The 15,578-nt window shown below is 54.6% G+C and overlaps 2 protein-coding genes across 2 annotated transcripts; one reads left to right on the top strand and one right to left on the bottom strand.

The window, feature by feature from the left end:
- Positions 1–1,043: 1,043 nt before the first annotated feature.
- On the top strand, positions 1,044–2,747 carry C8A04DRAFT_11185 (glycosyltransferase; the record flags this gene model as incomplete). The annotated part of the gene is made up of 4 exons (XM_062776869.1): positions 1,044–1,129; positions 1,188–2,069; positions 2,151–2,445; positions 2,505–2,747. The coding sequence occupies 4 exons, from the start codon at positions 1,044–1,046 to the stop codon at positions 2,745–2,747; spliced, it is 1,506 nt and encodes a 501-aa protein (XP_062638153.1).
- Positions 2,748–11,947: 9,200 nt separating this feature from the next.
- C8A04DRAFT_27507 (uncharacterized protein) lies at positions 11,948–14,047 on the bottom strand (the record flags this gene model as incomplete). The annotated part of the gene is made up of 1 exon (XM_062780313.1): positions 11,948–14,047. One exon carries the CDS (start codon positions 14,045–14,047, stop codon positions 11,948–11,950), a length of 2,100 nt encoding a protein of 699 aa, XP_062638154.1.
- Positions 14,048–15,578: the final 1,531 nt, after the last annotated feature.

Genomic DNA, 15,578 nt, shown 5'->3' on the forward strand with positions numbered 1-15,578 from the left:
GGACATCCTGGGCGGGTCGGCAACCCTGCCATCCATACATTTTTTTCTTCCTGCGTCTCGCCCGTCATCTGGCGTTTCCGCACCGAAACGTCGCGCAGCGAACGAGGTACTGGTCAAGCAGCTAAAACAGGCTGATGCGCAAAGGTATGGGGGGTACGGGGGTGAAGATGCACCCTTAAGATTGCATCTCAGCCGGGGGGGGTGAACTCGTCCTGTCCTGAGCACAGTCGTTACAATGCACGAGACACTTCTCGGCCCGCGGCCGACGTGCTGTACTTTCGAGGTACTGCCCTCTTCGTCAGTCTTGCCTCTACATCCGCCCCTCCCCGGCTTCGTTTCCACAAACACATCGGCTTGCTGTTAAGTAACAGCCGCGACGGCCAACCCGTCTCTCGTCGCTTCGCATGTCATCCACATCCACCTCCTCCAAATACTTATATCTCCCGGGTCTCCCTCCGGAGTCTAGAACCCACCGGGCTTCGGTCTTTACTCCCATCTTCTTGCTTCCACTTTATGTTTCCCTTTGTCCCTCCTCGACAACCGCAGATGGCATTGTTTTTATGAGCCTTTCCTGTACTTTCAAGACCGTTATTCCTGGCACCTTCTTGCTATCAACGGGTTGTCCTTGTGCAAGAACTGCCTGTGTCGATCGTTTGACCACCGTCCCCTCGCCACCTTCCATATCTACGGCTGGCTCATTGGCACGTTCGTCGCTTCCTTTTCAAGCGGTTGTGACTGCTCCGTGGGACATCCGATACAAGGAGACCTTCTCCGCATTTTTTCACCAAAGCAGGCGCCCCCTTTCATAACGCCCTCCTGACGACGGCCAGGCTCGGCCTTGATATCCCATGACACGGCTGTGCCGTCTCAGTCCCACCAGACCAACTGCTGCTCTCGCTTATTCCTCCCGACCCGTTCTGGCCAAAAGGCCAGCCCTCGTCAAAGTCTCGGCCATCTGCTAAAACCTGAATTCAAGAGTGGTCAAGCAACTGCATTAGCCACCGCCACATCTCCTCACCCTCCGAGAATCGCTCATCTTCGGTATGGCCACATTACTCAACATTGTAATTCCCTGGTTGGGATTCCGGACCTCCATCAGGTTTTGGGCCATTCTCCATATAATTTTATGGTGTGTAATCGTTCCTACTTCACCTAAGCCAAGTGCGATCGGCTCACACAAATCACAGGATCCACCGCTACACGCGGCTTATTGTTCACTGTTACAGCCATTGGAGATACAAATCCAAGATCCCGAACTGGGAAAAACCGCGATACACCTCCCAGGATGTCACCGTTATCATCCCAACCATCCACAACCGCCCCGAGGAATTACGGCCCTCGCTCGAGAGCATCCTGGCCTGCAGGCCGGCGAAACTTGTGCTTGTGACGACATGGAACAAGCACGAAGCATTGAGCCGGGTTGCTTCAACTTTACGAATGCCGGACGCAACGTCTCCAGTGAAAATCGACGTCTTGCACGTGGACAAGGCGAACAAGCGTCTCCAAGTCTGCAAAGCTCTTGAAGACGACCACGTCAACACATCTATCACTGTAATGGCTGATGATGATGTCGAGTGGCCGTCTACGCTCATGCCGTGGCTCCTTGAGCCGTTTGTCGACGACGAAATGGGCGGTGTCGGGACGTGTCAGAGGGTGAAGCGCGTTACCGAGGGGGACATCATGACACGCATCTACAACTGGCTTGGAGCGGCTTATATCGAGAGGCGGAACTTCGAAATTTCAGCAACACACAATCTTGACGGCGGTACGTCGTGCATGTCCGGCCGCACGGGGGCTTACCGGACAGAAATCCTCAAGAGTTACAGCTTCCTTGGGAATTTCAAGAATGAAAAATGGGGTCGGTATATTTTGAATGCCGATGACGACAATTTTGTGACGCGCTGGCTGGTTGCGCACCAATGGAAGACGTGGATCCAATACCACCCAGACTGCGAGATTGAGACGACGCTTGAGAACAGCCACAAGTTTCTCTATCAGTGCTCTCGGTGGGCACGGAGCAATTGGAGAAGTAACTGGACAAGCCTTATCCGCGAGAGATACGTCTGGAGGTACGCCGTGACCCAAAAGTTTCTTGATAAGCCCCACCGTCCTTGTACGTACACTTGCTAACCGACGCGTCAAAAATACAGACAACAGAAGTGGTGCACATACGCACTTCACATCGCAACTTTCACCTCGCTCGCGTTTCTGGTTGACCCCCTTTTGCTCTTCTCGTGTTGGTGGGGAACGGCGAACTGGGATCCTAGCAATCGGCGCGTCCTACTCGCTGCGGAGATTGCTTTCATGTTCGGTTTCACCAAAGTTGTCAAACTAGTTGGACTATTTCGCAAAAACCCAAGTGACATTGTGTTCTTGCCGGTGTCCGTGTTGTTCGGCTACTTCCACGGCTTGATCAAGCTGTGGGCGCTTTTCACACTCAAGCAGGTGGGTATCCCGTTTTTGCTCTGTCCCGTTACCGCCGAAATTTTCTAACCTGGGACCAGACATCTTGGGGAAGTCGAGAGGATGGTGATGAACACAACACGTTCCGTTTGCAGGAAAAGCCCCGTCGCAGCGAAACCTTGGCCACCCCTCCATTTGGACCAGACTTGCCCAAGGCTTTGCAATACTCGCGGATTTCTCAACCGCGCCGTGTGCCTACTCCTTTGGAGAAACGCGAATCTTTTGACTACACCATCACCACAAATGTCTCATACCCCCAAGCTACAAAACTTCCAATGTACTAAGGGAGGAACACGCCATATGGCCGGACCGCCGGGACGCTGTTAGCCGTCGTCACCGAGGGGAAGCCCCAGTAATACGAATTTTACGACTTATGGCTGAACGATATGGATTTTGCTTCGGCGACCATGGCACTCGGGTCGGGGTAAACAGTACTCGACCTAGGTTAGAGTTCCTTTTGCGAGTTTTAATCTCCCATTTTCACGTGGCCTCTTCATTTTCGAGGAACTACAAAAATCAAGGGGAAATTGGGATTTGGCTGGAAAAGTTTCGAGATCTTACACTTCCATGACTTCCGGCATACAGGATCGGTCGGTCGAGAAAACGGGAAATTGACACTCAATGTTAATGCTATTCGTGACAGCAGGGTGAGTGGAAGAGGAAAACGGATTGAAAGTGGCTATTTTTAATGAGCTTTCCCTTTTTCAACACTTTTACATCTCCTATTTATGTTTGGTTATGACCAGTTATGCCCAAAATTTCTCGTGGGGTAGGGGGGACAAAAAAAGGTCGTGTCCAATTTTAAGACGAAGTTGTCTGGTCAAAGTCAAATTGAAGGGCGAGTGAGGCACGGAAAGCATCACCGGAGCGAGTGCGTTAGACGTAGACTAGACTTAATATCGCCTACAACCTCGGAACTAGATGCTTACCAAACATCTTCGGCCGATATCTCTTCATGGGCGTGTAACATAACTTCGCGGAGCTCAGTGACTTCTGACCTTGTCCTTGTGTCTTGCTTTCAGAAAGTCATTCCTGGGTCACTGGCCAATCAAATGTTGGATGGAATCCCAATCCGGCTACTTTCAGCCGATCCCTGCCGTTGCTGGGTGGGACGACAACCAACACACGCCATTGTGCTTTCGGCGGAGTACATCGCATTGGACTCAAGGATTGGATTGATAATTACGAATATTGTTACCGTCTTTGTACACTAGGTTGGACAGAACACAGGCTCGGATCTCGGGACCTTCTCTCTTTTTGGGGCCACAAGACCGAGGTCGACGAAGATAGTTGATATGTTCTTGTCGGAGTTTTATGTATCCCCGCATAATGACAAATTCAGCGATGTTTTGAGTGGTCTGCTTTTGTCCTTTAAGGACCCAACCCATCCTCCCCGGCCATTTCAAGAAACGGCGCCGTCAAAAGACCATCTGTTTGAAGCCAACCCATATCAATTGTGAAACTAAGTAGACATCTCTACGAGTTTCCTTTCTCCTCCTCTCCTTCATAGGGTTATCAAATCTCTTACACTCGCGAACTTGATCCGTGCAAGTCTTACTTTCCGGATGACCAGGACGAGCCGTGGTCCCCTGCCTTCCACGTTCTTAACCCCGGCCCCGCACTCCTTCCTGCAGATATCCCAGCCACCTGTCGACTGCCCTGACAGGCCTCACGCATGAACGATCTCGCAGGTTGCCCATGCGATTGGCCATCCATGCATGGGAGGGCATCGCCACACATCAAGAACAAAACGCCCCATGTGCAGCTAGCAAGCGTCGGTGGGTTCTCTTCCCGAGTGAGGGCTGGACTTCCGGGGACCTGTACCGACTCAGGAAGTGGTCGTGGTTTCCTGTTTCTGCGTTTGTCTTGGCTCGCATGCGGCTGCATCATGACACCGTGTGCATGGCGGCGTCGGGATTCAAGGTGCTACAGGTATGACGTACGTAAAGCCCCTCTCTACGGATGTCGTGATTTTTATCCTCTTCCTCCCCTCACGAGGGTTCAAAAAGGGCTTCGGTGCCAACATGGGCGGCCACAAAGCTACAGCAGATACATACCCGGGGAGTGTACACTGCATGGGAAACGAGGTACGATGAGTCGCGCTGCGAATTCACTCCGTTACGTCCCTTGTTTTTTTATACTGTGTACAAATATAACGTTATACGGCGCACCAAGAGTTCCTCCACGTCAGCCGAGCTTGTCCCACCCTCTCCGCTGCTGGCAGTCGGGGTAAACTCTCGACCGAGGAATGGAAACCAGTCGCTGTTTCCATTAACATAGGCCGACCTTCCGGGCCAATGGGAATGGACTTTCAGTAATTACCGAAATGTATGGAGTGCAGCGTTACTCCTTCCCTTTTCTGTCAGTCAAAGCAGAATCAGGCCATATCTTTGTCCTTGCGTTGGAAGGAGCTCCCCAAAGAGGAGTTGAACACAATGGAAAGCTGAAGCTGAACATGATCTTATTGGGGTTGCTAAACAAGAAGGAGCAGTCTGACACACGCCTCACCAGTTTCCAACAATTTCTCGGCGACCCTCAATGGGCTTTCGCTCCTAGCTTCATCACTTCCCGACCGACTCGTGACAACGCCAATCCTTCTCACGAACCTGGCCTGGACACGGCCCAAAAACAGAACGGAATTTATCCCTATCCTACCGCAATGGACGGTCTGCTTCTAGAAACGGATTTCGCCACCGTGTGACCGCCGCAGCCGCCAAGCAACTGGCTCGTGAGGAGTTCCCGTAATCATCGTGACAGATTGACAAAGACCTTGACGGAACTATATCGCCAAGACGCGGCCTAAAACCTACGAGAATCGTCGCCAGAAATTACCATCGAATGAGCCATCGGTTTCCATCGACTCCCCGTGCCTTAGAGCGCCGTCAACCTACCGGATCTGAGTAAAGGTAGTGGGATGAGATGAATCGTCCGAAGTCCACTTCATGTGCAAGCTAACTGCTAGCTCTAAGCCGCCTTATCCCTGTTAAGTAGTGTCTCTAGGAACACACCTCGAGTGTGAACGCAATGCCACTATTCAACGGCCACACCCTTCTCCGCAGTTGCCGCGAAACCCCTCCACCTCAGGGACTACGCCTTGCCTTTTCTTCTCGGACCTGCATCTGCTGGGTCCACAACTCTTGAAGGTGTGGCAGACCCTCCGAGCCTCCGTGGACTTGCTCATTGATACATGTTCTGCAGACTCGAAAGACTACTGCAGCACCACTGCTCTTCGTTAACTAACGGGCACGCCAACGCAGAAGTGGGATGACGCGGGAAGGCTGGACAAATCTCTTCTAGCATCTCCCGTCTCTCTGGCTTCTGGGAATCCAACGCCGTTGATCCGCGCCGTTGACATCGCCAACGCGGCGATCAAAGTCTTAAACAATACTCGCACGTGGACGAGGCGACACTGGCACTGTGGCTATGCCTCCCTCACAAAACGGCCCGTCGGTCTCGACTTCAACCAAGGCGGCCGTGGGATCGATCGCTTGTCCCCATGCACTCACGATCAGCATCCGCTTCACGAGTCGCCGACCACGCAAAAATCCTTCGCCAAGATGACGAGCATGAGAAAGTTATCACCCCAGGGGTGGAAACAATCGAGCTCGGGAAAAACTCCACTCCAAGTTACCGTGCTTGCTTACTTTTGAGTACTATGTATGCGTTGTGTCTGCGTTCCTCGTCCCGCAAAAACAAACCGGGTAGATTTGTGTCGACATCTCGTCACTGTGTGCGAGAGTCTAAACCATCCTTGAATTCGTTTCGTGAGTGTCTTTCGGCCGGCATCACAGTGCAGCAACGGACATTTGCTAATATGCCGGAAGTCGCACCCGTTAGTTGTACACATGCATGCATGGACGACACCTCATTCAGATTGGGGAGGGAGGGTGTTCCGATGCAGGACTTCCCGTCGTGGTATTGTTGTTCGAGCAAGCAAACGCACACTGCGACAACCTCGCCCTTCCCCCCGTATTCACGCGGCAGTTGGGAGTTTTCGTGACAAACGCAGAGTTAGCCTCCCTTTAACCGAGCTTTTGCATCGGAAATCAACGGGGGAAGATAACAGAGTGAGGGAAATCGTACACCCCATTTGCCAGCTCGCGAAGCCTGCGGGGAATTTCGAGGATGGAGAAACGGTTGAATGGTGCGCCGAAATGCCCCGGGGGGTTGTGGCTAGGCCCGCCAGGCTCCACCCCATTCCAATGACCCCGACTCCCTCGGCGCCAGCGCCGGCGGTTGGTAAGTGGATGGTCAAAAAAGAGGCAGATCAGGTAACTTGCTAACTTACTTTTCTACAAAAGTGAAAAAAGACGAAAAAGAATAAATCAAAAAAGTGAAAGAAGACAAAAAAGAATAATTCAAAAAAGTGAAAGAAGACAGAAAAGAAGAAAACAAAAAGGTGAAAAAAAGCCGAAAAAGAGTAAATCAATATCGAATGTTACCTAAGCTAACTGTTTTAGTCTGCCGCTTTTTTTGGCCACAGCGAGGATGGGCCAATTTACTTAGTGTGTGCGGACATGCAACACGATCCGGAAATGGTGACGGTTATTATGACCTGACAAGCTCAGATTGCGTCACGAACAACATGCTCCCTTGATTGCTTTCCTCCGAATGGGGGACGGTCCGAGGTCGATTACGACGGTAGCCTCGAGTGCAGATGTTTCACAGCACTGATGGCCTCACGTGAGGGAAACGGCTTCAATCCGCGATCTGGTTGGCCATCCACGTCGACTTCCAGGGCACACACATACAAGTGTTACGCTAGGGGGAGAAAGGACGACGAAGTCGGCAATCGGCTGGCGCTGTGGCTTGCGGGAGGAACAACTGCTCCCGGCCCGCTACGTCGAAGATTTTCGGGCGGCGGAGCGGCTTCGATCTCCCTCAAAATTTCCTGATCCACGCTCTGAACGGAAAGCAGAAATCTCCGAAACGAGAAGCTTATCGGAGCGCAAAGGCTCGGGCAAGCTCGAGGGGAAGGTGTCGATGAATTCCTGACTGGCTCTGGATTTCAGAATTGATGCGCGCAAATTGGAAACCGAGGAGTACCTGAGCCACTGTTGTCGAAGGCCTTGTTGGTTTCTTGTTGGCGTCCGGTTCGATCGCGGCTCCTCAGAACCCCTGGCCACCATGGATGCATGGGGCTAACTAGTGGACTTCGTACACTCACTGCGACTCATCCTCGCCCTCCACACGCGGCAAGCGCCCGCTTTGCCAGCTCAGCGTCACCAGCAAACCAAAGTGGCTTTTACCCAAGCGCACGCTGCTCTCTCCTCTCGCCTCTCTGCTCTAATACTAGTATGCGGGCGCAGTTTAACGCAGCACACGACGCAGACTCGGCTACGAAGTATTGAAACAAGATGGACAGCCGCCGGTGATACGGGTGTGAAATCAAGTCTTGGAATCCCTGCGGGAGCGGACCCGCAGATTGCCCCGCACCCGGCCGGGGGACCCCTGGTGAAGAAAAAAAGCAAAGGTTTTGCTAACGGTCCGCGCGGATCGGAAATCTGGGGCCGCTTGACGTGATTCAACGCCCGAAATGAAATGAAACGAAACGAAACGAAACGAAACGAAACTGGAGAACACGATGGCGAGACTCACGCAGATACTCAATTTGACCGTCACCATTTTTGCCAATCGAAGACTCTGTTTGGGATGAGCAGCGACATGTTGCATTTTAATACCGTCTTGAGTCTGCACAATACCTCAACCCCCCGGTTCTCAATCTGGGCCGAAGGGCGCGTCATGCACGCCATCGTCAATCAATAACCTTGGACGAAGAAGAGAGAGGGGTGTTACGACAGGGCCTGGTCCATGAAGGGACGCTGCAGATGGAGACAGATAGCGGGAGGAACTGACTAGGGCGTGTCGGCGAGACGAGGACTAGCGATTGGCCCGGTACGACAGGCGATGCTCACTGCAGGACCCCTTTCTCTCCTGCTCCGATGAAAGCAGCAGCCAGAAGCAGCGATGATCGCGTAAATGCTACAGTGAATTCCTCCCCTGTTTCTGGAACTTCCGCCAACAGGCTTGGCTTTCCCACCATCGAACAGACTGTTCATGGACGACGAGCAGCCGGCAGACACACCAGCCGAGAACAAGTTCTACGCATCTTTCGTCGATTGCCCGCCCGGGTTTACCAAAAGCAGTAAGACGATGGCATGCCCACCTCCACTTATTCTACACTACCTTGGCCGATGTGGGTTGGCTAAAGGACCACACTTTCAAGGTATCTTGAGAGAAATAACCTTGCGGGGGTGGATGGGTAGTCTCTCTACTACAGAGTGGTAGTATTGCCTCCTCTCTTCGAACAGACTTGCAAACTTGCGGCCAGAAACAGGGCCGAGTGTTCGAAATCGTCTTCGCCTCGTTTTCCCCCAATTTGCTTGGCAAGCACCTCTCCAAAAATGGTGGGGTGGTTGATGAGGGACGGCAAGCGTCCAATGGTTGACGAAAGGGAGGAAACCCCATATCGAACGAACACATGGCCGTTTCCCTCTATTTCCTGATCGACGAGGCACCTAGGGACCAGACCGCAGATAAGCCGCGAAATCCGAGACGCCTGGGCTGTGTGAGAAAGGTAACCAGGGACCAAAACAAGAAACCCATTACTGGCCACGGAGACCCCCTTGAGAGGAAATCGAAGAAGATAGAAAATATCCTTCGATCAAGGACTTCTGGCCGTTAGCTGGTAACACCCCCGGGGTTAACGTAACCAACACCGAACCTCCTCGCGACGATATGACCGTTGCATTCGACCTCGTCTGGTCGTGGAGCTCGCGTTGACTTGAGGGCGAAATTGTGATGGAGCGAGTTTTGTTGCATTCGGGCAATTGATTGCGCCAACTTGATGGAGGGGAGGCGGGGAGGGCGGTTTGTTGTTGGGGGTCACAGAACGGAGGAATCCGTACGGTTCTTTTCTTTGCCGCCGTTGATCGGCCGCGCTTCGGCGGCTGGAAGGGGATTGATTCCGCGGGCATTGCTTGTGCGGGCTTAGTTTCGGGCCGCGTCGGTGATCGGAGGGAGAGTGGGGGGCAAACATGGGGTTCTCTTCTCACCCCTGCTGTTATCCTTGCCATGGCCCTGGCCCCTGTTTGGCCTGGACGGGGCGGCGCGAACAGTTGACTCTCAAACTCTGGCCCTCTGAGAAGCGATGTACCAGATGTGTACCTGGCGGTCTTTCAAGGGACGATGCAGGGCGGAGGAACCGAATGGTCAAGCGCAGAAGATGTTGGCCCCGGAACTGTCCCATTTCGGAAAGGAAATGAAGAAAGCCGTCTGGTTGATGGCGTTAGTGGGAGACATGGGAGAATGCCCAGGGGTGTTCCTGACGATGCCTTCGTTGGTGGAGGTGCTTGATGGGTGTTGGAGGAGACGATGGAGACCGTCAAGAGACGTGGCAAAGGCGACAAGCCGTATGAGCTAGTAAGTTCAATGTGCGAGGAACAAGTATGAGACGGCTGATCTGTTGATGGTTGACATTGATGGGTTCAGGTTTGACAACAACAACACACGGGACAGTTACAGATGCTTGAAACATTATTAACCGAACAGGTGATTGCTCGGGTATGTATTCCGACATGCTGAGATATGGAACCACCGTTCCCAACAACAGGCTACTCCGGGACCCAGAGTTCTCGGGTTTGATCCGCTCCAATTCGAAAGCAAACTACTATGTAGTTAGACAAATGCAGCGACGCCCATCGACAACATGACCATGCAAGCACCCAAGCCACCGACGCCGCGCGAATATGAAGTCAACGCGTCTCCCGCCTGAGACGTCGGCAGCATGAAATCTGACATTGGGACATGCAGCCTCGGCAGTCCAGTTGCCCCCCCCATTCTTCCCCCTGGCGCCGAGCCCACACCCATCCTCGTTGGAGCCAAGCATGAGTTAGCGGACGATCGCTGCGGTGCTGCCGCTCGGTTGTTCTCCCCACTCGCTTCGCCGTTTCTGCGTTTCCATCCAGGACTCGGACTGGCCAGGAGCAATTCGAAGGGGAGGGAAGAGGGTTGGCTGTTTTGTTTTTGTTGCTTGCCGGTAGCATCGTGGGGGAAATATGCAAGATGCCGTCCCGGGGATCGTCTTCCGGGGATCGCCTTCCGCGTCTCTTCCGTGTGGTGGGAGGTCGTGTGCGGACCTGCGGTGGGAGAGAGAATGGACTGGGGAGTCTCGTGGTTGTGGGGATGACGTGTTGTACGACACGTCTCTGTGTGAGTTGTCCCGACGGGGCCGTCCATCCAACCCCTGAAAACCACACCCCCTCTATACCCCCCGCCTCTAGGGGGTGTGTAAGGAGATGATGAAGACCCTGGCTTGTTGCTTGATCAACGGGTGAGGCTGGCCCGAAGCCTGTATGTTTTTTTAATCATGTTCCCATTCTCACCTTGCCCTTATTGCGGCTTCACCTCGGTCTGGGATTGCCCAGCAGAAAGAGTTGCGCCCAAAATGGAACCGAGGTGAAGCAAGGTGTGGGAGAAGGTGTGTGGACGGATCTGTACGACAGGGAGACTCAGAATTGGCTCACGACTCACGAGGCTAGGCAAGGCAATGAGTGATTTCGAGGGTTTACCTTGACAACACCCGCCAACCAAAGGCCCGAGTGTGAATCGCCTCTCGTATCTCGCAGCATCAATCGTTGGTGTGTGTCTCAGAGCGGCCCGTCCCTCTCTTGCAGCCAGGGAGGGCGATGAAACAAGCAGGGTCTGACCGAGATAGTAGCCAATATAAAACGGTTTCCGGATGCAGGCGCCAAGATACGCGGCCAGAGACGTCCATGGCCGGAAACAGTTGCTGTATGAGGCATGGGTACGGACACAAGCACGGGCACGGGCAAGGGGACGGGGCCCTGAGTGGCCCGGTCTGGTCTGGCCTTGCCTTGCCGTGTGATCATCACAGCGGTGTGTGGCTTTTCGTGACCGGTGTGGCTCGCCCTGGGCCCGGTTGGTCTCGCTTCTTGGGTCGGGCGCGAGGGAAAAGGAACCAATGAAAGGGGGGAACCGGGCCAGACAACCGGAAGACACACACAACACACGCTTGATGCGGCGTTGCGGCTTGCCTCGTGTGTTCTTGTGCCTGATGTGCCTCGCGGTCTGTGGCTCGTGCCTCCCGCCGTCGCTGCCTCGGCCTCGAGGGCCAGGGGGGAGAGGATAGAGAGAGAGCAAATGTGAAGAAGGGCAATCATACATGCCGGGCTTCGGCTTCTCAAGGAGGTCAGTCGCCCACTCCCGTCTTGGCTGCCCGAAACGGACCGTGTGGAGGGTGTGAAAGGCAGGGCGAGCGAGGAAGTCTGGCTACCTTCCCAGACCGGATGGGTGCAGCTAACCGTGAGGGCGTGCGTGAACCGTGGGGGGGGGGACTATTATAAAAGACCTCATGCCCTGTCTTGTTCCCCTTCGTCCTCCTCCCCTTTCCCTCCCTTAGTCCGGCTCTGGCACTTCCGATTTGATCCGGCCTCCCTAGCGGTTCGAACTGCTGTGACGCTACTCAGCATCCTCGCCCGTTGTCGAGGCCCCTGACGTGCTCGACAATCCGGAGGGCAGCTTCGAATGCTGGAACACGGGTGACGTCGACCGTCAGGCCGGTCTTGCCGGGCATTGCCAGGCCTGGGCCGTGGCCCTCGGTCCAGAGGGTTGTCTCCTCGTCGAAGGGTTCGTCTTTGGTATGCGTTGTTGTTTCCCCTTGGCTGCTAACCTCCTGGTTAGTGCCCTGAGCTGAGTTGGGCAGCATTGACAGCGGGCGTGGGCCCTTGGTGGCTTTTGTCTCGGGTTCCTGGTCCCTTATTGGGGTGACAAGAGCAGCAGCAGTACCAGTTACTGGTCTCTTTCCCGCATGCTCTGAGCCATCGGCCGTCCCAGTCCCGACATCACCATCACCGCTGCGATTCTCAATTTCGTCTTTGTGACGTCCACCATCGACACCGTGAACACCGCTGCCCATCGTGCCCGAACCCGCTCTCTCACGATACCCCGCCGGGGCCCCCGTTATCCCAGTAATACTCCCTCTCCTCCAACCTTCGACACCCCCGCTCCCGCTCCCACTTCCAATCCCACTCCCACTCGCTCCCGTACCCGCGCTGAGACTCGCACCCGCGCTGAGACTCGCACCGGCGCCAGCACTCAAACTCGCGCCCGCACTCCCAACCGCAGACAAACCGCCCCTCTTCCCCCTTCCCTTAACACTCACGCTCCGACCGCGCTCCCACCGCGCCCGATATACCCCTTCCTCGCAACGCAGCGCGACCGCCACAAAGGGCCGCCCGGCGCGCGATGCTGCGGCTTCGAAAACACGTATGCTGGCACGGCCTGACGGGGTATCGGGACAGTAGGCTGGGAGAATGGCGATGCGGGTGCGGTTGTGGGGGAGGGCGAGGAGGCTTGTCAGGTTTTGGGTGCTGCAGGGGGTTAGGGGGGTTTGGGAGGATTGTTGCGGGGTCTGGAGGTTTTGGGTCAAGGGGTTGGTTGGTGCTAAAGGGGGGTTGGTGGTGGCGGTGTTGTTGTGGTAAGGGGTTACGGAAGGGACCGGAGCTGGGAGGGTGATGCCGGCTGCTGTTTTGATTGCTGCGGCCGTGGTCGGGGATGTGACGGCGGAAATCGGGGCCATGATGGACGATGAGATCCGGGGCCTGGTACCCCCACCGCCCTTTTCCAAGGTCGCGGTGACTGTGGTTGGCGAAATAGGGGGTGAATAAATAGGACGATCACGACGATGATGATCATCATCACCATCGTTGCCGCCAAGATGGAGGAACGACGAAAATGTCGGCGTCACCCGCGACGGGGTGAGTGCTTGGTCTCCGGGGGGCTGGACAGTTGCTGAGCTGCATGAGCTGCAGGACGTCCCCGTGCTAGCGGTTGATTCGGACGAGAAGGAGGCCGAGCGGGAAGTGGGTGGTGAGAATGTTGAGGAGGTCGGTGAGGAGAGGGTGAAGGCGAGGGTTGCTGACGCGAGCGCAGGCACGGGGGCGGGCGCAGCTGTAGCCGTGACTGTGGTCGCAGGCGGGGGTGATGAGACGAGCAATGAGGGAGACTTTGGGATGGGACCAAAGGGAAAGGTGTCGGAGTCGGCGTCAAAGGAGAAATACCGCGGGTGCTCTGGTGTTAGGAGTGCCGCGTTGTGATCCTGGCCATACTCGGGTCCATGATCACGCTGGCGGCTATCCTCATGTTTGTGCTCATGAAATTGGTGGCCGGCACCAGCGTGATGGCTATTACGACGGCTTCGCTGGTAATTCTGCTGCTGCTGCTGACCTCGATACCTAGCCTCAGCCCGGCTCGCGGCCGCCGCCCCCGCCGCAATCGAACTCCCCCTCCGACTTCTCCCGCTGACATTATCGCCAGAAGACGGCGGCGGTGGTGTCTCCCACCCAACACTGCGGACGTCAATGAGCAGCGACTTGGGCCGGCCCAGGAGCAGCGTCAGACACTCGGCCACGGTCTCTTTGCCGATGCCATGCCAGCCGTTGATGTAGACGAGCGGGGCCGGGGTCGGGTCTAGGGAGCGGTAGAAGATATTGGGGGCTGAGACGGTGCTGGTGAGGGGGGGTCGGCGGGGTGGACGGGGTGGGCGGAGTTCGTTGGTGGCCATGAGAATTGGTTGGTGAGGGAGTGTGTGGTGTTAGATGGTGTTGTGGGGTGTGTAATGAAGGTAAGTAAGAAGGTGATTAAGAAGAGTGAGAGTTTGGGTAAATCAAGCTAAGTCAAGTCAAATTGATGAGTTCCGGGCGTGGAATATCAACCAGTGATATAATATCTATTCGAACCCCCCAATGTTCACTCTGGCAAACAAACCGAGAGCCAACAGGAAGAGAAAAACAGGAACAGCAACGAAGTTTATTCCTTCACATTTATATACAGAAGAAAGAGGGGGGCAGAAATATCTTTTGACGACGGCGGCGGAAACTACCAGAACCGAAACTCGTAGAGGAGGGGTAAATCGTGCGATCGATCTAGAACCCCTCGGCCTCGGCGATTGTGGCGTTGGACTCCGGGGGCGAGATTGTGTGTGTGTACTGTTTTGTATGGTGTTGACTAACCAACCGATTGAGTAGCTGACTAGTGTAGCTGACTAGGTAGTGTGGTAGTGTAGCTGACAATGAATGACATGCCCACGTCTGATTTACCCGACCTCCCGACTTTGCCGACCTGACCTTGCCGACCTGACGCGCTGACTTTTGCGCAACGTGACAACACAAGTACTTATAAGGACCAACAGAAGGAAACCCCGGCCAGAAAAGTCAACATCAGACGGTGCGGTCCATACAACCAGCCCAGGATGGAGGCGTGCCCTGGGAGACGAGACCGAGGGGGGCCGAGAGCATATTTGAGCAACAACTCGAGCAAGAGCACCAAGTCACATTCGGGGAGAAAGCTTGTTGGGGACGAGGGGACTTTGACATACCTGACTAGCCGGCTGTGGGGGGCTTGGAGGCTGATTGCTGACTCGGGGTCAAGGTCAAGGTTGAGACGCACAGACAGGTAGACATCTGGGGGAAGATGGAGATGTTGCGGGGGCGTTGAGACGTTGAGAGCTTGGGGTTCTTTTTGTAAAGATATTGGGGATGTATAGTTAGGGGTATTGGGATTTGATACGATCGGTAGGTCAGTTGAACCAAGTTGATCATTTCACGCGATTCCAGAGTGCGGGAACTGTTAAATCTATGTGGTGGTTTCTTGCTTTTCAGAGTTGCCTACGTCTTGATATGCACGGAGCTTGCCGTGGGGCCTTTTCTTTCGGTGGCTCGGGTGGGAGGCGTCCAGCACGGAGGTATCCGAGGGGCGGTTGGGCGGTTAGTGCCCAGACTCCCGGACTCCCACTCCCAGAGGATAGAGTGGAGAGATTGGATAGAGGAGGACGTGGGGAAGTATGGAGACTGGGGATTGTGGGGTTGGGGGGTTTTGTGGTTGGGGACTTTGGGGATTTGTGTTCATTCGTTTGGGTAGCTCGAGGGTAAGTTTGTAAGTACTGAAGGCAGTGTGGTTATTACAAGGAGATGATGGTTGATACTCTTACTAGGGACGATACTGAGAATAAAATGGTTGAAAGAACGCAGAGGTTTGGGTATGGTGAGTGCCACAAGACAGTTGTATAGAGAGCACAAGACGGTGTGAATGTCCAA

Source organism: Dichotomopilus funicola (assembly GCF_033296635.1).
Source record: "Dichotomopilus funicola strain CBS 141.50 unplaced genomic scaffold C8A04scaffold_21, whole genome shotgun sequence".
NCBI lineage: Eukaryota > Fungi > Ascomycota > Sordariomycetes > Sordariales > Chaetomiaceae > Dichotomopilus > Dichotomopilus funicola.